At 41.5% G+C, this 22,303-nt stretch overlaps 1 protein-coding gene across 5 annotated transcripts; it reads right to left on the minus strand.

Moving 5' to 3' along the window:
* Nucleotides 1-60: 60 nt before the first annotated feature.
* LIN7C (lin-7 cell polarity scaffold C) lies at nt 61-21,516 on the minus strand. 5 transcript variants are annotated; one of them, XR_015701287.1, is made up of 6 exons: nt 21,450-21,512; nt 15,945-16,063; nt 14,707-14,778; nt 14,148-14,357; nt 12,968-13,331; nt 12,426-12,484 (listed from the first exon to the last, which is right to left on the minus strand). XR_015701287.1 is itself a non-coding variant. In XM_087743479.1 (5 exons), exons 1-5 carry the CDS (start codon nt 21,484-21,486, stop codon nt 701-703), a joined length of 480 nt encoding a protein of 159 aa, XP_087599605.1. In that variant the 5' UTR covers nt 21,487-21,512; the 3' UTR covers nt 61-700. The 5 variants fall into 5 exon arrangements, 3 of the variants coding, with proteins under 3 accessions (XP_087599605.1, XP_087599617.1, XP_087599591.1); XR_015701288.1 differs by having other exon boundaries at nt 12,457-12,484; nt 13,148-13,331; XM_087743479.1 differs by lacking the exons at nt 12,426-12,484; nt 12,968-13,331 and adding an exon at nt 61-742.
* Between the last annotated feature and the right edge of the window lie 787 nt (nt 21,517-22,303).

Below are 22,303 nucleotides of genomic sequence, written 5' to 3' on the forward strand. Positions count from 1 at the left end.
TTAACGCTTTGATTCCAGTTCCAAGGAGGTTAACGGTATGCCAGAGAACATCGCATAGAGCTGCTGTGAGTAGAAAGTAGCAAAGTCTGGAATATCTGCACTGACAAAGCAAGTTCTCTTAAAAATTAAAGTATAATCCTTCCCAGAAAGGAGGCCGAAACTTTTACTCAATTGAAGTAGAACTGAAAATCGTCTCAGGAAACAAGTGTCAAATGAAAGAGAGAGGCCAAACGGAGTTCAGAGTTTTGTTAAGAAAATGACTACAAAGATCCAAACCTTGATATAGCAGAAACACAGAAACAATTTAAGACTTCAGAAAAAATTATTAGATTGGGGGGAAAAAAAGTTGAGAATTGTTTTGGTAGGGCCAAAAGCTTGCCCAGAAAATGACTTTGTCAATACCTATTTTACATCTCTATAACACAAGACAAACTAACGAAGACAAGCAAGACCACTAAGATCCGTAGTTTAAAAACAGCACATGGAGAGTAAAGGAAAGAAATACACAACTTAAAAATTGAATAAAAACGGGAGAGAAAATTAATTTTAAAAACGCTCATAATTAAAGATTACCTCTGCATGTAAACAATACTTAACTTGCAATGGTACAGTGCCTCTAACACTATGTCTGTGTATGGATTGCCTCCATGGTCCAGGGCGTAACGTGCTCTGCAGGCTGGCCTGGTGAAGCTGCCCTTGCTCAGTTGTCCCAAAAGCTGCCTCTGGAATCCAGTGAGCTGGGCTGTGAATGGAAAAGGGATGTTACACCATAAGGACAAGAGAATAACACCAGACAGTTCACTCCAACACCTTCAGTAAATTGAATAGAGCAAAGCTAAAAGAGAGGACAGCCGAGAGAGTGGGGGGTTTTGCTGTTGGTGTTTGGTTTGGTTTGGTTTTTTTTTTTTTTTTAGCCTAGAAGTGTCAGCAACTCTGCTGTCTAGAATTAGCTCTGGACATTCTCCAGTACTATGTATTCCCTTTTAAATAAAAGGAAGACCAGCTCCCACTATAATGTAATAGCATCATAACATAACTAATTTTATCTTAGCACTCTAACCCAATCATCAACTGAAAATAGGAAACTACACAGGAATGAAAAAGTGATTTAGGGCAAAATAACTAGTATGTAAGGTTAGGTTTTAGCCCAATATTCATGCCAATCTGTATTCCATCTAGAAATTGTTGTACTAAAAGATGCTAAAACAGGCTTTAATGCCTATTATGCATCTTATTGTAAAGGCAGCAATGATATTCCACCGTGAGTAGAGCGCAGCACATCTTTGTCTTACTGCCTGAGAGCAGGCGTAAGGCAGGACGCGTCGAGTACCCGTCCCTCTGGCACCTTCCCCTCCACCCAAGCGAGAGTAGCGATGGGCAGTCTGATCCCCCCGGCAGCGTCCCAGCTTCTCCCGCTTTCGGATGAATCCCCGCGGCCTGCAGGCCTTCGGCAGAGCCCCGCGGATGGGCAGGCACTGCGCGCCTCGCCTCTCTGTCCGGCCGCTTGCCTCCTCCCTGGTACGCCGCTTTACATCTGAGCATCGCTTGACTTTGTACGTGCTTTGCGGTCATTCAACAAGTTTCTGAGTTACACTGAGCCTGTGGACCCTCGCTCATTTCAAAGAAATGGGAATGATCTGTGCTGACATGCAGGGGGGTCCTAGCTTTAGAAGTTAATCTTCCTCTATAAAATACTCATTACAAGCACGGCACAATCAACTTCTTCACCGAAAGGGTGGTGAGGCACTGGCACAGGCTGCCCAGGGAAGCGGTTGAGTCCCCATCCCCGGAGGAATTTAAAAGACGGGTAGACGTGGTGCTTGAGGACATGGTTTAGTGGTGGACTTGGCAGTGCTGGGTTAACGGTTGGACTCCGTGATCTTAAGGGTCTTTTCCAACCTAAACAATTCTATGATTCTAAGATGTTCTACAGACATGCTGGCATGAAATACTTTTAACATTAAGAGAAATCAAATGATAGCCAAAGTGAAATCAGCTCATGACCAGAAGGCTTATATATGACAAGGAAATGCTTTGCAGAGAAGAGGTTACAAAGAAGCCCATGTAATTCAGTGAAGACAGGGCTGCTGTTAGAGGGAAACAGCCTGCGAGAACAAAGCCTGATAGCTCGAAGCCAAGCCTGCCCGCTGATTCAATTGCTAAAAAGGCAACGTACGTGTCCACTGATACGTATTTTAAGCATTTTGGCATATTGCACGGTACGTGGCCAACTGAGAAGCAGTGAGAAGCGCACTTTAGGTGAGCAGGCGGGCAGGAGCGGGCAGGGGCGGGCAGGGGCGGGCAGGGGCGGGCAGGGGCCCGGCGGCGGCTCTCCGGCAGCACCTAGCGGGGGCGAGCGCTCGCCCAGCCGCCTCGCCGCTCGGGGAGCAGCCGCTGCCCTGCCCGTGCCCCTTTGCCCTCCGTAGGGAACGACAAGAACTTGAGTTTTTAAGTCCCGCAACCTGTTTTTAACCTTTTTTATAAGCCACTGAAGCGCTGGCCAGTATAAAATTTAAGGCACGACATTATACTAGGAATTAAAAAACCTAAACAAAGCAGTGCTTTAAGGGTGAAATCTGCCTTTGCAGAGGACCAGCTTAAGGATTATGTGGCTTTAAATCCTACTTAAACCCTATTTTGAAGAATTATAGTGGAGCCCAAGTAATGTAAAGGAGTAAACTTGACTTTGATGATAAACTGTTCCCAGAATATGCCCACGATCCTGAGCTGTTCAGCAAAATATTATTAAAGCGCCTGTGTTAGAGTGAATAAAATCCTTTTGTTTAAGTTCTTTATCAAAGAAAACTCAAGTTGATAAATTATCTACCGTCACCACAGAATAACCCAAACGCTCCGGAAGAAAAAATACATGTGAAGAAATACATGGATCTTATAAGGGAACGATTAATCATAATGTAATCATTTGGTAATGAACTTTTTTCAGTGCAGTGCTAACAAATGATTTCTTCTTAAGTCATAGATACGAGAATATCCCTGAAGAAGACCGAGGGGATACACCCCCCATAGGTTTCGAGTCGAATTTGCTGCTAGTATAAATTAGCCCAATAACATTGCCGGATGCAGTGCATAGATTTAAATCATGTTGCGCACATGCCAGATACCTTATTTTGGCATCTTCTCTGAACGACCAGGTCACTGCACGAGACTGATTTCTTTCTGTGTGCAGAGCCTTGAAGATGACCAGAAGCGTTGGTTCGGTTTTGTTACAGCAGGCGGCTCCTCATCGCTATCTAACGCCTTGTCTGGATTGTTCTTTGTCTCTCATTCAAACAGTGGAAGAAAAATTTAACTTTTACCCATGTTTTGAAGCAGTATAAACATTACTAGTCTGTGGGTGCCTTAGTTCCTGTAGGCTTGACTTTAGATTGTCCTTTTGAGAAGCTCCTGCAGTTACAAGGCAACTGACCCAACCGGCTTCGGCAAAGTCCTTGTTACCAGCGTAACTGAGGAATCCCAGCCTTATTTTAAGTAGTTTGTGTCTTGCGGGGAGGAAGGGAAGCGAACTGCTAAGTAATTAAGATTTACCACCAAGCTGAGCTATCAGATACTAAGCTATCTTCAAAATTTGGGGCATTAAGTGTACACTAGTCATTTTGGGCCTATTTTATCCTAGTTTATCGTCCCTCCCAGCTTTTCATCCTCGCCTTTTTTGCTCACCACTAAGTCATTTCCCGTAATTTCTGCCTGGCTTGCCGTGCAGAGAGGTTCAAGTTTTGTTCTGCAGCGTGAGGCTGATGCAAAAATGACTGCACCTGCAAAACGAACCGGAAAGCTGCACATGCCAGCGCGCTGTCGCTCGCCCGGAGAGCAGGCCTGCTGTCGGCTGGCAGAAGAGGGGTCGTTACAGCTCTGCTGCCAGGTGGCACCCCTCGCCAAGCCGGGCTTAACCCAGAGCTTGCCTTCAGTATTTGTGGAGGGGGTGTATGCCGCTGAACAAAATCCGGACAAATAAATCCTTTAGCAGCCACGAACGTTTCTCCACCTCAGGGATCAGCTTCTTCAGAGGCAGCCAGCTCATTTTTGGAAATATTTTAATGTCGTGTTCTCTGCCATCAGATATTGAGAAGGGTATATAAAAGCTGAAACTAATTCTTTAGGTTTTGAAATCACAAGCAAGGCTAAAGCTGGCAGTAAGTATTTCCTCTGCAGAGGGGCTGGTGCCGATTCAAGAACCGACACGCGCGAACGCTGATGCTCTCCAGGCACTTTTCAAAGATACTTTTGGTGGAGAGGAGCAAACATACCAGCAACTGATGAATCGCTACCTGGGACATATATCCACTGGCCGCTATACCAAGGATGACCTCACAACACGATGCTAATGCCTCGCACGCCAGACAGAGCATGGAAATTAATGTGAAAACTTCGGGGGACACCTAGGACGAAGCAACAAACCTATTTGGCAATGCTTAACCGATGACAGAAACTTGAAAGACACAACCACCACTTTTCATAAGTAACTGCAATCCTTTATCATCATGATCCATTTTTTTTTTTTTTACTTACCTCGTTGCATTCTGCTTGCCTCATTAGAATTACTCTTGCTATTTCATTTGAATATGTCCTGACATTTAGGGAAAGCTGTTGCTGTGCGTGGTTACATTGCAGCGTGACCCACGTCTAACGCCAGCAGCAGCTCAGACAGACACGTTATACGCATTTAATACTTTCACGACGCAGCAACGCAAATACAATGTCTTGGGGACTCCACGTTTATCGTGGGGATGACTGAAAGAAAAGCATGGCTACTGCAGGCTCTCGGCTTCAGCAGAGAGCTGGTCAGGAGCCTGCCAAAAAATAGCAAGTTTTAAAACATACACCAGAGTAGGTGTCTGCGTGTCGAGCTGCCTGCTCGTGCGGAGGGACAGGCTCACTTTTGTACTCCTCGGAGGGGGAAAAAAAAATTGCCCCAAATGAAATCAGAGAGGAAACTGTGAAAAGTCTTATTTCTTTTTTTACTGTATTTTTTCCCCACTTCTCAGAAACACCTATCTTACAATACCAGCCACAAAACCTGCACTTTCTTAGCAATAGATGGAGGCTCTCTGGAGCCAAACTATTTGTTCTCTGTTTGTACACTGCAAAATACAATAGGATCCCGATTCAAACCCGGGACTTGTAGGCGCTACTGCAATGCCGGTAGTACAATAAATCACTACCTTTTGCCTTTTACTTACAGCTACTTGAAGCAGGTGAAAGCCTGATGAGTTATTTCCCTGTTAGCCGTCCAGGCTCCAGCACAGATTAGATTTTATTCAGACAATGCTGCTGGGCTGCTCGGGCAGAGAAGCTGAGCCGAGATTAGATAAGAGCCGTCTACAGGTGGTTTTACTGACCTTTGGAAGCCCACAACTCTAAAGTCTGGCACTGTTCGGGAAGATGACTTTTTTGTTGTTAGTGGTGGGGTGTTTGGGTTTTTTTTTCCTCTCTACAGATCTATTTTCTAGATAGCCAAGAAGAAATCAGAAAGAAACATGGCAGAACGTATGTCTGAGTGCCTGTAACAGGTGATATGATGGAAAAAATCCAGTCACTTCATACAAAAACCCGGGTAACTCTTAGCCACGTTTGCTTCTATGCTATCAAATCAGATTAACCAGCCAGGAAAATACTATTTTTTAAAACCTGGTGAAGGGGGGTGGGTGGGTGGGAATTTACTTGAGAGGGAGAAAACAACTGTTTAAATACCACCATTTCCCAACAGCACACAACATTTCAATGTCTGGTTTTATAAGACTGAACACGAATGCCCAGCAATATTGGAATGTGTCCATCTTACTCCAGCTTCTATATTAACAGAAGCCTTTCTATATAAGCAAGATTTATCAATACATCGAACTATACAATTAAACAGATGGAAAGGTCATACAGGTATCTGAGGATTGTTCAGTTTGGGATTAATAGATCCAGTTTCCGAAGTCTTGCAATGTGCAACGAGGCTTCTTCGTTTTTCTTTGAGGAGTGGGGAAGAAACGATTAGCATGTATCTGAGCAGAAGACTATTTTAAAGCTTTTAAGCCTTTGTTACCAATAAAATACCCAATTTACTTAAAAAAAAAAGAAAACCAACACAAACAAAAAAAGAAACCCAACAAAATGCAAAACACAAAGGTGAGGGATGCAAAGTTTGTTTTGCTTTTCATGATTTTATCACTCTAGACCCAAGATGGGCCTCTAAAACCACAAGAAATAGTACATCAAGACTTCAAATTCAATGCTAATTTAATTTTAAAAGGTTTCCCTGGAACTTTTGTTGAGTTTTCTTGGTTTGGTTTTTTTTTTTACTATTAGAGCTAGCTACCAATTTTATCCCGAGGCACATTTCTGAATTTCCGATGTCTTTTGTTGACTGTGCTCTTAGCCTCAGACCCTCCAGGCAAAGGACAACTTCCCCTATAAAAGTGAGCACTGCAACCCAGGCTCTTCTCAAAAACCAGCTCCTAATCAGGATTTTACAAGACAAAGGATCAGAGGAACGCAGACTGCTCCGCATCTTGGGCTGCCCCGTGATTCCAGTCAGTTTGTCTGCCTGCCAGGGTCTCACCCTTTCCTTGCACCAGTGCAATTCCTCTGACCATGCACTTTGCTTTTTGAGTCCGCTCACATCAATGGAGATAGACTCAAAAAACCTGATGCACAATTCACTGGTTTCTGCTAGCTTACTGAACTGAAACGGCTCCAGACACGGTCAAAACACCAGCAAATGCCAGCACAAGCAAGTACTCGTAATGGAGGACAAGAGGGTGCCAGGAATGCCAAGTTTCATCACTTTATGCCAGTATGTAGGCAGCCTCAGACACACAGCAGCTTTGCTTTTCCACGTTAGCATTTTTGGGTTTAAATTAAGACGAAAACACTTTTTTGCATCCAGCATCAGCCTCCAGAAGAAATGATCAGAAGAGAGGAAAATAGTCTTGCAGTAAAACACTGAAGTTGCTTCTTTTATTTAGTTTAAGAGTAAGTTTGGTTCTGCCGAGTCCATGCACGTTTAACATGGGATACTAGCTTGGACAAAACCTTTCCAGCTTGTTTGCATGCTGACTGCTGGATCACAGTTGAAATCCGACGTCGGAAATAAAGTACGTTCCACCAACCTTTCCAGGTGTTTTAAAATCAGCTAAGCCTGTAATTGCAATGAAATACATGAGGTAGATAAACTACTGTTTTTTTAAGTTATAAAATTACATTAACTTCAGTCTTTGGTTCAGTGTTACAAGCCTTACGTTGAAATTCACAGTTTATAAGTCTGAATCATATTTAGCAGAACAGAGCCACTGTGTAAGCCAGATCATAGAAATTACCTGATTTTAAAATAAAAAAGTGTTTTTATTTCCAGTTCATGTGTTATCAGTCCTCTACATCAAATAAAAATATTCACATAAAGATTTTTGCATATATTTTCCATTCGCAGCCCAGCCTACCTACATGAAAAAAAAAAAAAAAAAGTCTTTTTACACTCAGAACTGAAGCATTTTCTCCTACCTTTATCTCAGTTCATAACTCCAGGCACATTTTTCTGAGGAGCTGACAACCTTACAAGGTCTTTAAACAAGGAATTACAGAAATTCAACATCTCATTACTTGAGATACTTGCTTCAAACAATTAAAAGATAGTATCTGACTCAGAACAATACGCATCATGTCAGTTTACGCACCCGAGACTAAGGAGGTCTCAAAAACCCAAGAGGTCCAAGGTATGATAGATATATATATTATACTTTATAGCATTCTAATTTTCTTCTCCAGCAAATCACAAAACATTGGGGTAGGAAAGGGAAGATCCGTAAGCAATCCAGAGAACAACGTAACAAAAGATCTAGAGTTTTTCTCTTCGGAGGCCCACACACATGCAGGGTGTTTATGTTGTGCCCTAGAGATTATAAACACCCAATTACAGCAGTCTGAAAACAGTACTCAAAATGGAAAGTCAGAAGAAAAACGCACGAACACAATGCACATGAAATTTAACTTTTATTTTTCTGTTGATAAAACCCCAAGATCCCTCACAGCAGCAATAGATGCAGAAGTTATCTGCAGGAATGATACCTCTTCTTAATGTTTGCATACCCACGTATGCCAAGTGTATAGGGACTGCATATTAACACAGTACAGGCACTGCTCAGTAGTAACAGAGATCAAGTTTCTTGGCATATTTAAATCCGTTCTTTCCTTAATATTATAGGGTTTTTATAGTATTAAAGGTGACTGTTAATGAGTTGTCTGTTTATTGGATTTTTTTTTTTGGTTGTTGCAATTTAAAAACTTTATTAAATTCTACGCGTACAATTTATATGCCCAGATACGCCTCCCCACATTTTGTAGTAGTTGACAAACTGTATCCAAATGCTACATTTCAGAATGAAAATGCTACTGCATTTAGCAGCTCTAGCTGCACCAGAGTAAATATTTCCGGAGTAACAAAACACGCCTCTTTGTTCAGTAACACAAGGGATACAGGTTTTAAAACGCACATTTCTATCTTGTATCCATACCTTTCTTTAATATATATATTTATATATAGCTCTAAAACAAGTCTCTACTATTTTACAATTAAATTAAAACACATCCACAATTGGTCTAACTAGTGATTTTGGTCTCAATACTTTAAACATTAGTTGTTCCATAAAAATATACAATTCTGCAACATGGTTGTATCAGCAACACGAGGCCTTTCGGAGAGGCCTATGACAGGTATCAACCACGCAATTCAGTGCTCAATGTCATCTAACTGATAAATATTTATACTGCATTTTCAAACTATCAGTATCTTTAAAATCCAAATGTCTCTTTGCAGGCTTACCATGCTTACAAACATGCAGAAAGCAATCACATTTCCCACTTGCCTGTAGCAATCGCATTTTCCTCTTTTCCAATAGATCAACTGACAAAGCACAAACGTCATGCCGTCATTATTAGATCGTTAACCTTTTCCTTTCTTTCACATACTGAATTATTTCACAGTGGATCACACTGCTCCATGTGAAAAGACTAGGGATTAGCCACACAGTAAGAACTGCACTTTTCAGTTTAAGCCCCTAAGAATCAAATTACTAACAGTCGATTAGGATGCACTCATAGCTGCCATACAAGTGAACAGACACCCAGCAGACAATTAAGTTAATTCTAGGTATATACCAAAAGGTGAAGCTTTAAAAAAAAAAAATAAATCAAAACCCAAAAACCCGAACAACCCAAAACATAAACTACACAAGTACAGCTTCAAACTTGGTAGATTCCAAGAAGCGGACCTCTGTCCAAAAAAAGTTTCTTCACAACAGCACACAAAAACCGTGCCACCATCAACCACGCTTGAGATAAGATATTAATCGCTTATACCTGGAGATTTCCTTATTACCACCACAGCACCACTCCACATAAAGTGTTATAGCAATGGTGATGTAGTACTTCTGTAGCACAAACGAGAACCCTCCAAGTCAGAAGCAGTCAGTAATAAAACCCCAGACAAGTTCACATGACATAGTAACCTAGCATATAAGCCTCAGAACATTTACTCTTATAAATGTAATAATCAATAATTTAGGTACTATTCCAAGACCGATACAGTCAGTCTGTAGATAAGACTACAACAGAACATACTAAAAACCACAAAAGGTATGACAGTTAAGATGAATATTTCTTTTCAACAGCAGAAAGTCAGGGAAATATCTGGAATTCTTTTGCACTGCATTAACATACCTTCTGTTTCTGAACATAAAAATACACCTAGAGAGTCAACCCAGAAATGCATAAGCAATTACATTTTTCCCCTTACTGCTTTAAAATAAGTACAAAATAATATAAGTTACAGGAATGATTGTTGCAAATTTGTAAATGTCAGCTATTACAAAATCATTGTGAGAACACCAACTGTAAATTATTTACAGGTGAGGTAATACAATTTCCAGAGTAACGAATTACGATTTAGCAGAAGTGTAAAAATAATGTACTCACCGAAACATTACAAAATCTGGTATCATTATCAGCTACACAGTAGATCATGATTAGGTTTTGTAGTTGATATACAACATATATTCTTAAGAAAAGTGCCAAAATACTGCTACATAAGAATCTTTTTTTCCAAAATCATTCAGCAAAAAACCGTGCAGATTTTATGTTAAGTAATGCCAAAAGAAAACAGGAAAAAAAGGATGTCAATTGTAGAAATATGTCTTATTCAATGCCTTTGAAAAATCCGTAAATTCACTTTCATGCTTAAAGGTCTGACATGAAAGAGACTTATTAAAAAAAGAAATCAATAAAAGTATCAATATATATGCTTTTTTCAGGGTATCTTAGGCCATTTTAAAAGTACACATTCCTCTTGAGCTGTGAAACACACGGAGATTGAAAACATTCTAAAAATGCCTGAACTGCCAAGGGTTGTTGCGATCAGCGGCACAAAGTCCTGCTGGATGCCAGTCACTACTGATGCACCCCAGGGGTCTGCACTGGGCTCCGTGCTGTTTAACATTTTCATTAATAACATGGCTGATGGGACAGAGTACGCTCTCAGCGAGGCCTTCAGAGGGACCTCGGCAGGCTGGAGAAAAGGGGAAACAGGAGTCTCAAAATTCAGCAAAGGGAAGTGCAAAGTCCTACACCTGGGGAGGAATAACCCCATGCACCAGTACAGGCTGCGGGGCTGACCGGCCGCAAAGCGGCCTTGCGGAGAATGATGCCAAGCTGACGGTGAGCCACTGACGCACCCTTGCGGCAAAGCAGCCCAGCAGCCTCCTGGTCTGCGCTAGGAAGAGCACTGCCAGCAAGCTGAGGGAGGCGATTCCTCCCCTCAAGCGGTGGGTCCAGTTTTGGGCTCCCCAGTTCAATACAGACATGGGCATACAAGAGCAAGCCCAGTGAAGGGCCATAAAGATGATTACGTGATTGGAGCATCTGACAGTCAGGGAGAGGCCAAGAGAACTGGGATTGTCTAGCCTGGAGAAGAGAAGGCTCAGGGCTGATCGTACCAATGTGTGTTAATGCCCGATAGTGCATAAAAAGAGCCAGACCCTTCTCGGTAGCATCCAGTGACTGGACAAGAGGCAATGGGCACAAATGGCAATACAGGAAACTCCATTTAAAGATCAGAATGGACCTTCGTAGTGTGAGGGAGATCAAAACACTAGAATAGGTTGCCCAGAGGTCTTCTGGCCTCTCCATCTTCGGAGATGCTCCAAAACCCAGCTTGTCACAGTCCTGAGCAACCTGTCCTAGCTAACCCTCCTCTGAGCAGGGAGGTCGGACTAGATGATCTCCAGGAGCCCCTCCAACCTCAGTCATTCTGCGATTCTATGAAAAGGACAGTGTCTTTCGTAGCCCAGGCATTGGATCAACTGAGTCACAAAGCAAACTATAAAATGTAATTGGAATATATTTTCTCTTTAAGTTATTGCATACAATGTTAATTTTGCTGCCTGCGTTTTGCCGATCTCATTTTTTCAAATCTCGACTCCATTTCTTCCAGGACCTTTGGCGTGTATCGCACAACTAATTTAACCTTTCCTTGAGCTGCCTTCAGCAGTTCTACTGCTTTTTCATGGTGTTCACCTTCGACACTCTGCAAAGCATAAACCATTAAGCACAATATTAGTAAAGACGCACACTGAAAACAGATTTTTTTCATTTTTTGTACAACTTCTATATAATCAAATATTGAAGTACTCTAGTTTGAAGACCGCTCAAGGACAATGTCACCCAAGTTCAGGATTTATGCTTCAGCAAATCAGTAAGAGGTGATGATAAATATACTAATTAGTATTAACAAAAGAGTAGCGCAAAACTTTTGGTTAGGTTTACGCCGAACAATTAAATTCTGTATTTACATACGGTAAGTGAAATAAGGATAACATTAGGCAATTATGAAATTACACTTAAAAATCGACAACTTCAGGAGGACACTTATTTAAAATTCAAGATTGTTTATCTTCTTTCAGCATGCATTTTAAATTCAGTAGTCATCCTTAATTTGCCTAATAAGTTGCCACAGACAACTGCAAGATAGCTGCCTTCTTGATGTTACCCTGTGTTACAACAAGGCAAAACAGTGCATGCTGGGCACCTGCAACAGAGCAGCTAACGTGCAATGTGTTGCTTATCTTAGCGCTCCACACTTCCTTCAGTAAATGCAAGGTATTGAAGCTAATTTCCTCTAAACTGAATAAGAACAGCCTAACGCAACTCAGTAAGAACAGAATAAAAATACTTTCCTAAAACAACTCTCAGAATTTACTAGGGTTATATTGGATTCATCTAATTACAAATTTCAAGCAACAATTCTCAACAACAGCATCCAAATACACATTCCTGGACAGCATACATTTTTATCAGCAAAACTTATTTCTCCCAAACTTATTAAACACAACGATGGGACTACCCCAAGCCTACCTCCCACTGGTGCTATTAGAAGCTAGAAGGCAGGTGATGTACCTGTTGATTGGAGGGTTTCCCCGTTACTATAAAGTTACTTACAGAAAGAAAGACAACAGTTAAAAAAACCCAAGTTATTTCTCTTCTATCAGACTTAGACAACACATACATTTGAATGTTTTCATTTTTGTTATTCAAGTGGATGTGTAGGCTGTTCTGTTTAAAACTGCTAATAAAAAGTTTGTAAAGTTCTACATTTAATTATAGCAAAACACCTAAAATTCTGGAGTACACTCAAAATCTCCCAACTGAAAACTAATAAACTTGTTTTAAGGCACATTCACTGCAGTCTTGGCAGTGGCAATTTTTTTTTTTAAGTATTAAATTAGAAATTACAAGAAAATGCCTGTCATATGTATTATGATGACAGGATTCCATCTCTAAACATCAGAAGATTCTTCTTCTGAGACCACATTAGCATTCTCAACCGTATTTTACACACTCACTCACTGTATTCTTACAATGGCTATATATATTTATACATGTGCATGCACACACACGCAATCACTGTTAGCTGTACCAACTGTCTGATGATCGGGTTCAGTTTGGGGTGGAGTGGTGGTTTTGTTTTCTTTAAGAGGGTCTGTGGGTGAGGAAGGCCTCATCTGAAGACAATGCTATACCTGTCCCTCAATGCTTCAAAATAACAGGAAGGCAAGGCCAAGGACAGTTGCATCACTATGGCCATGATTTCTCTTACATCTCCTGCAAAGAATAGTTGGACTCCCAGGTAGTAGTCAGGACTCGCAGGTAGTAGTCAGGAGCCAAGTATGTCAGAGATCTGGGCTAGCAGGGACGTCCCAGATCAGAGACACCCAGTAGGTCTGTATTCCTTTCATGTGTCAAAAAACCCGACTCAGGTTGAAGAGCACAGGACCTTCAGTCTTAAAATAAAATTGGGTTTCCAGATGTAATTATGAGAACATTAATTTTAAGCTAGCATACAGCTTCTCTGTAAATAAAAGCAAGAGTTTGAGAGATATTTACAGGCATTTGACTAGCAGCTGCCTTAAGTCAAAGCCTGTCCATAGCCTCCTCTTTCCAGTCACTCTGCGTTTTGCTTTTTGTATTGTACTCTTTAGAAGAGGATACTTATTAAAAATAAATATCCACAACAGCACTTCAGGCATATACCCCTTAAAATATGCTAGAAAGCCTCAGTTTTTGAAGCTCAGTACACTTAAGAGGAAGGAAAAAAAATACCACACAACTGAAGATAACACCACCTTGTAGTTCCATCTTATTACAGCTTTCATTACGCAGTAGCATTTTTATTGGGATAATGAGAATCTGGTCAGTCTAACGCAACATAGCATAATTTGCTACTTACCTTAGAAGGTGCAGAAAACTATATTAATTAAAATCTGCATCATGAAACTTGGATGAAAGAGGAAGCCATAATGGCAGTTTAATACTATTTCACAAAACAATACTTTGACTAGATCTATACAACCCCTCAGAATCTGAAATACTGACACAAATAGCACAGTTCCCTGTTGAAACAGATAACCAAAATATAATCCTAGAACTCTCAATGCACACAACTCTACAGAAACCTAAGCAAGTTGTTCTTGCAAGGACAAAAAAACTATTTTGCCAAGATTAAAAGGCGACATCAAGCTTGTGCCATGTATATTCTCTGTATGCCCCCAAGTGGAAACAAGTAGTTACTGCTACATAAAGTGAAAACGAGTTCCTACCACTCCATTTACAGAAAGCAGCTGGTCTCCACGTTTCAGGCCTCCATGCCTATCAGCTATGCCGCCAGGGATAATTCGAGAGATATAGATTGGAGAATTTTGTTCTTTCCCTCCCATAATGTTGAATCCAAGGCCTTCTTCGGTTTTGGGTAGTTCAACCACTCTGGGATGGGAATGACCTTCGCTAGCAGCAAATGCAGCTACAGTGGCCTGTAAGAAATAAGATTTTCCTATTCATAAGAAATTAAATATAAACCCCTCAGCTAGACACAGTGAACAGGCTGAAAAAGTATTTTTGTCTCAAAGTACTTAAATATTAAGACAAATGAGATGAGTTCCCTAGATACCAACACTAGCATGAAAAATTTAGAACTCCAAGAATAAAATTAAAACAGAAGAAACTTAAAAATAAGTCTTTTGTTATATCTTTTAATAACCCGTTAAGCTTATCCATTATATCAGACATCTAGATAATATCCTTCTGAATTTTAAATAATTTTCTTCTGCTTCTAAAGTAACAAACTACTGTATTTTACACTAGTTATCATTTCGCTTTTACCTTTGCTGTTGCATTAGCTCTAACTTCTGGACTACTGCTGATATCCACAGTTTCGTATACGTGTTCATACACCTTTAGAGACAAAACAGTTTAAGTATGGGGAAAACAGATATTTTTCTGCTTAGATAATATAACAAAATATCAGGTACAACTTAAAAATGTGTAAATTACAAAGTACACACCTCTAATAAGAAGTTACTCTCTGATTCACTACAAGGGTCAAGTGACAAGCTACCAAGAAGCAACTCTCTCAGCATCTTAATTGCTCAGTTAATCCATGAATACCTAGGTCTCAATCTAAATCTTTCCTCCTTCCACAGCATTCAGACCTCACCATTAATTTACAAGTGCTTATGGCTAGTCTAACACACCTGACTGGAGACATGAATGACTACCTTCTCTTGTTTGATTCGAGCTGGAACTCTTCAATAAGGATGCATGCAAAACCACTTAAGGACAGCTTTTCAAAGCTCTCCCAACAACCCAGCCCTCCCCCCAAAACCCTGTATGTTCCTTCAACTGATGCAACTGACTGAATATCTTAAGGAAAAAAAGGGTATTGAAAACACAGATGCAGTAAAAATACTAATGCTAAGGAGGTGCTTACACTGAGAGCTAACCCACATCCTCACATCTACCTGCCAATCATTTGGACTTGCTAAGCAATAAACACACTGTTCTCAATACGATGAAAACATCAAGATGACACTTGTGTCTACAAGCAGATCTTTTAAATCATTCCAGGTGTTATCATCAGAGGTAGCACCAACAGCAATAGCAGGGTACATTCAATCACTTAAAAATCTCCAAAAGAGTATCTGGAATGAAGATGAGGTGGTACAAGGCTCCACCTCAAGGTGATGAGCAAGGTGACATGGATTTGGCTTAAAAAGAGTCGTACTTTTGTATGACTTAAAAGATTCGTACAGGGGCAATTCGTACTTTGTCCATTCTTACATTCCAACAGGATAACAGCCTGCTAGCTGCCAGTAAGGACAGATTCTCAAAATAAACTGTAAAAAGTGATTTGCTCCTGAGCCATTATTTAATACACCTATGCTATCCCAAACTATCTTCTTTTGAACTTTTAAAAATAAGTCTTCTCCTGTTAAGCTGTGTAAGTCAAATTCAGCTTTTAGAAAGAATAAAATCAGATTATTGCACTGAACACAAAAAGGAAAAAGCATAACATACTGTTTTTTTCAGTCAACGTAACTACTTATGTCAAGTTAACTTACCTCCCTTACGGCATTACAGAATTCACTTTGAAGGACCCTCTGCAAAGCCTGTAGCTTTTGTGGTGGCACTTCTCCACTTCTCTGTAGTTTTTCCAGCAACTCAATTGCTCTGCAGATGTCTACAGAAAAATAAAGCACTAGTAATGAGGAATGCCTGAGGAAATTCAAGAGGTTTTTGGGGGGTTTTGTGGTGTTTTTTGTTTGTTTGTTTTAAATTAAGTTAACGGAGCAGTCTGTGTGTGCACTTGTATACACCTTAAAACTACATATTAGTTTCATTTGTCCCATAAAACTATGTATCTACAAAACATTACAATAAAGCACCATATTTTCCCACTATTTTTAAACCAACCACAGCAATCCAACCCTGTAACATATCTGGAAGTGTCACTGCCATATGTATATTTTAAAGACAATCTGATTTTTCCTTGAAGTTTAAATCAGGCTGAAGTATTTCATCGATATGTACACTTATCAACATTTCATATGCATAACTTCATAATTTATCTACTGCACAGATAACATTTTGTTAAAACCAGCTAGAATACTGTCAAATATGCTAACATTTCTTTTATATTCAAAAAATCAGTTCAACAAGAGTACACTAGATGCTGTCCCTACAGCAGGGCTGAGAACTATCTGGCCTATTTTTTTTTTTTTTTAAAGTGCTCAGAAAATCAACCAAACTCCTTTTGATATTCTCAGTTGAGAGAGAATCTCTCTGTAGTCTGGAATCCTCAACCCCAAACCTTTGTTCCAGTTCCTAGAAATTTGTTCCTAAGAATCCACATTGTCCATATTCTCATAAATGCAGATGCTGCTTTGTGAACTGAACTCCCTGTGAAGGATTTGATGCCAGACCAGTACAACTCAAGACGGGCATCAAACGCTATGTGACATGCTCCTGGCAGCTCTACAAGAGTAAAATACATTAATATCCCTCACTTGTATTTCCAAAGTGTTACATCAGTGATGATTCTGAATCACACAAGTCCTTCAATAGAAGTAGAACAGTCTCTCAGAAAAGCACATAGAAAGGATTACCTTCATTATCACAAAGGCAAAGCAGCAGTGATTAATCTATTATACAAATAAGGCACAGGTTATTTTAGAAAAGGATGAAGTCCGGGCGACTGCTATATCCCAAATGCATTACTTCCTTTTTTCAGTAATTAACCTTTAGGCAATCATTTTTCATGTGAACGCACGTCTACTCAATGCCATCACGTCAGCACGGAAGATGTGCAAGAGCCACTAACTTCTCCTAAAGGCCAAGCGTAAGAAAAGAGAATTTACGTAACAGGATGAAAAACCCATGGGGTGCGTGTTCTGAAATTAAGGTGAAGTGCACTGGCAAGAGACAACCCACAGTTATGTTCTGTCCACTTTCATAAATTATCAGTGAGACACATCTTACCGACTACTACACTGAGATCAGGCAGTGCAGCCAGTTAAACAAGGTACAACTTAACCTCACAGACTGGTCATCCACTAGCACAGTTAAAGCTGTGTCTGTATCACGGACTGGAAACAAACCCTTCATGGAAGAACATCCAAGTATTATCACTACAGTCACAAGACACAAATTATTTCAGATGAGAGTTAACGTTTCTACGTGCCATGAGAACTTGGCATTTTTTGGCAAGCATTTTCAAGCTTTACAAGCATCAGGTATCTAAAGCAAAGAAATATCAAAACCTAAACTTTAGCTATTACTAATCCCAAGTCTACAGAGAACTCATTTCACACAGGCATGCATATTTGCTATTTGTACAACAATTACAAAACAAAAAAAAAATGCTTCTAAAGCTTTTCGTTTCCTAACGCACATTTTGTATTTTATTTAACATGAAAAAATATTTGATGAAATTGAGGAGATTCTAGATGTGATTGTTTATTAATCTTTCAATCTTTTTATGATGCAAAATCACCAGCATTCTTAGCAATCTTTGTGTTCAGCAACTGCAGTACAAATTATCTTAATTTCATGAAGTCTTGCACTGAACAGCTTGAAGTAGAATGATCAACAAATGGCAACAGCAGCACTTCTAATCCTGCAACACTCCATACATTCATGAAAACAGTCTAGTTGAGTATGTAAATTACAATACAGCTATCGTTTACATACTTGCAGATGTTTGCAGACAAATGACTATTTCATGCACATGAAGAGTACACTTGCACGTGGCCGTTCTCCAGTCTGTGGTCCATGAACCATGTTAAGCTGTCAGGTGCATGAACCTGTTATCTAACAGTTTGATTAGGATATTGCAAGAAATTTTAAAGGGTGACAGCAATCTACTGATCCACAGAGCAGCTGCAGAAATCAAGACTTCAGAACTCCATTTGTTAATTTCTCCTCTTTTTTGACCTCCATGTTTCATCAATAAACTAGATACATTTCCTACCTGGATCTCCTAAGAGCCGAAATGTTTAATTGCATAGCATTTTATACCCTAAGGTAAAATTGGCTAGTATGGGAACCAGCTGTGTCTTTCATAAAGCATAGACTAAGAGCACAGAATCAGCTTGTCAAAAAGTGACTGGGAGACACTGAACTGGATTCCTTTTAGATGAAACGAAAGCAGAAGATGCACTTCAACAAAAAAGGGCTTTCAGATCAAAGGACCAAGCTGCTGCTGTAAAGTAAAAACCCAAAACAGACAGACACAGTGTAAAAGTTGGGTCCTCAGGACTCTACAGATCTCCTTTTATCACACTGCACCTCTTGCTCAGGTAGATACGAGGCAATCGATCCCATTACCAGGACGCTTTTTCCCCAACAGTTGTTTTGTTTTACCCTGTTGACAGGACCCCATTATACCAGTCTGAAAGTGAAAGAGCATAACTTTCTCATACAGAACTGCATTAGGCACTATTAGTCAAAAGCTGAAGATTCAATCCCTCCCAGCAATACTGCTCTGGAAAGGAACTAGTTTGGCTGGGAACGGGTGGCAAAACACACCTTCTTACAGCTGCGCCTGGAGAAGAAAAGACTGTTGACTGCTCTGCTGATGTAGTTTGCTTCCTCCTGAACTCCTGCTCGGGGTATGATCAGCTGAAAGCTGTCTTCCTTGCAATATTAACACTATAGTTTGGCCAACTGTTCACAACCAGAGACTGAAATGAACACTACATAATTGTTTCCACGATGGATTTCAGCAAGGAACGATGTAGAAATAACTCCGGAGGCAGGTGATTAAAAAACCATAAAACTCATTGTAAAATGGAATCCGGACATAATTAAAAAAAATATTTTCTTTTAACCTTTTCGTCCTTTTTGAATCAGCCGCCTGTTCTTCACAACTCATTTTTTGTGATCACAGGATACTAGATTGAAGTTCTGAAAAAAAGATACATTTAAACTAAAAGAATGTGGAAAAAAAAGCCAGCAAGATGCCACCACTCCAAGCATATGTGTGAACAAAACACAGAAAGTGGAAAAATGCAGCATCCTCATAGATACTCCTGATTAACCTCCTCTGCTGCTTATGTTCAAATAGCCTGGATGCCTAAGATGTATGTAGTTATCGCATATCACCACCAAACCATAAGAGTAACTTTGAAACATTAAATGTTTTTTCATTCCTGCACTCCAGTGAATTTGGGTAGTGGTGTTTGCAATACAGCTTAGAGGAGACAACAGACAGGGAGAATTTTCAATGGCCCGGATAGTAAGCACAAGGTAACCATTCTAAATCAGCTAATTTTCTACACTGTTCTCTTTTCTTATGCTATATGTCAACAACATTACTGATGCTGGCTTTCAAGCTGATGATGATTCATCATCAGGTTATCTGCAGTCAATCCCATACAATTAACAGAGGTTATTTATTTCTGTAAATAAAGCTCTTGCTTTTGTACATCCATTATACTGTGCTCCCTTTTTCTTCTTTTCTTTAAAAGACCAATATGCCAGAAGACTAAATAGCTCCTTTGTTCCACTGATCCCTAAGTGACTCTGCAGATTTGTTTGTTTTCATGGACAGAGCATAGTGGCAGGGTAATGAGGTGGAGGAGGATGCTGCCTGAGGTTTAACTGAGCAGACCTACCAAGAGCAACTAATCCACTGCCAAAGCAGCTGCCCTAATTAACAAGCTTTGGAGTAGGGAGGGTAGATGATCTGCGGAGCAGGAAGCAAAGTTCTTACATAAGTCACTATTTACAGGCCTTCTCTCACACGTTACAAGTGCTTCACTTGTGGAATGGGAAGGAGGGTTAGGCAAATAGAAAAACTGAATTCTGTGGTAGGTAACACGTGATAATACCAAACACAATGAAGTGGGTATACACAGGGTGTTATACGCCTACAAAAAAGCATCTAGGACTGTGAGCAAAGGTGGTGGTCCAAATGGGAATGACAGTGGGCAAACAGTTCATCCAATCACCTACACTCCACTTAATTGCTTTCCTTGTCAAGAATAGGATTTCTCACTCTCACTATTCTTTTCCCATTTAAATTCCATTTTCCCATGCCTATTTCCCCAAAGACACACCATATACATTGTTATATGTATATATAACATATACATAAACCAACCATATACATTGTTATATAAGCACGTGTCCACTGAGTTACTGTGGATCTTGCACAGTTCTGAAGAAGCCCCCTGAAGGAAGTTTATCGTTGTTTCTTAAAAGCCGTGGACAAAAGACACAAACGTACTACAGAAAAAATACACAACTAGGTTTTGTATTTTACCTGCTTCCCTACTAAATCTAGTGACACACTGCACAGTATTAACAATACAAATTAAGACTATAAACTGGAAAATCGGGATGAAAATATAAATGTGAGAGGATAATAGAGTTGAGCTGAACCACGAAGAAGCGTAGAGGGACTCCTGCATGTGTCGCTTGTCTTCTCTAAAAACAAGTGCGTTATTATTGCTAAGACACCGCCTAACAGATTGAACTTCAGCTGTGTTCAAGAGTAAGGTTTCCCAGGAGAGACACAGAAACAAGGAGTTGGCAGGCCGAGTTACGAGCTGGCAGAAGTGTTGACACTAGCGCAGGCACAGCAGACACATCTACAGAAGGCCTGGGGCGGGCGCATCCATGGAAACCCAGCCACCAAATGAAACGCGAGAAAAGCCCTGGGGGGCCGCATAAGGAAAAGCGAAGGAGCGAGTCCCACCAGCAGCAGTTCTTCCAGAACCAGCAGCGAAGGGAGACGTTCCCAAAGCAGCTCCCGCATGGCTGCTGTGCCTGCGGGACAGAGGGGCCGCCCGGCGCCCTGCGGCGGGCCGGGGCGGGCAGTACCGCCATGGCTGCCCGCTCTCGCCTCCCCCCGCGGCCGCGGCACGGCGGCGCGCCGCTGCCCGAGGCCTCAGGCCGGGGGAGGACGGACGAGGAGGACCGTCCCCGGGGCCCGGGCCGGACCCCCTGCAACGCGCCCCAGGGCTGGGCCCGGGCAGCGGGTGGACCAGCAGCTGCACCGGCCCGGCTCGCCCGCGGCGGAAGGCGGTCGGGAGCGCCCGTCCCTCGGCCGGAGCCGCGCTCACCTCGCTCCAGCCGCACCGGCTCGCCCAGCGCCGCCATCTTCTCCTCGCCGCGGCCCGCACGGGAAGTGACGCAGCGTCTGCCGGAAGGGCGGGGGGGGCGGGGCTGGCGCCGACAGGGGGCGATGTGGCGGCTCTGGTCGCGACAGGGGTGTTAGTCACGGCAGCAGCCTGCGGCTTACTTGCGGGGAGCCATCGCAGCGTTCACCGGGGACGTGCGAAGGCGTGTGGACAGGGCAGGCCAGCAGCGGGTCCCTGCAGAGGCGGGCAGCCGCCCGCCCGTCGGTGTAACGGGCACGGTGCCTCTGGGCTCTGCCTTGCCCAGGTGCCAGCCAAAATTATGGCAAGTTCACCAGAAAATGCCCTCTCTTTTATTTTTCGCCCCGCACCCCCTCCACCCCTTAACATTACTGAGGACTTTACACGCTAAAAACGCCATGCAGGGAGTGGATATGTCTCTGTGCACCCTGAGTGCCCCCAGAGATGGAATGCATATATAAACGCTGCTGTTCTGCCTGTGGGAAACATGAAGCATGTGCTTTATGGTTCTTGTTCGGCATAAATTTAACCTATCTGCGGGGCTAATGTATTGCATTTACCTTCTGTATTAAATCAATGTCAGTGCAAGTATGACATACTCACTCTGTGAGGCTTTTTCTGGAAAAGGAGGCTACTTCAGGACACGTATTTCTATATTCTTCATTCGTTCAAAGGGTATAACTCTCCATGTTCGGCTTTGATTTTGTCTGCGTTTTGTATTTTTTGCTTTGAAAGAGAATACTTCTCAACAGGTCTCAAAGTGTCTGCTAATGTGACAGTGATGTACTCTCTCCTTTCTGTGATTCATTTTAATGCCA

The sequence above is a fragment of the Nipponia nippon genome, unplaced genomic scaffold (assembly GCF_047370975.1).
Source record: "Nipponia nippon isolate SJK-2023a ecotype South Korea unplaced genomic scaffold, ASM4737097v1 scaffold_10, whole genome shotgun sequence".
Taxonomy (NCBI): Eukaryota; Metazoa; Chordata; class Aves; order Pelecaniformes; family Threskiornithidae; genus Nipponia; species Nipponia nippon.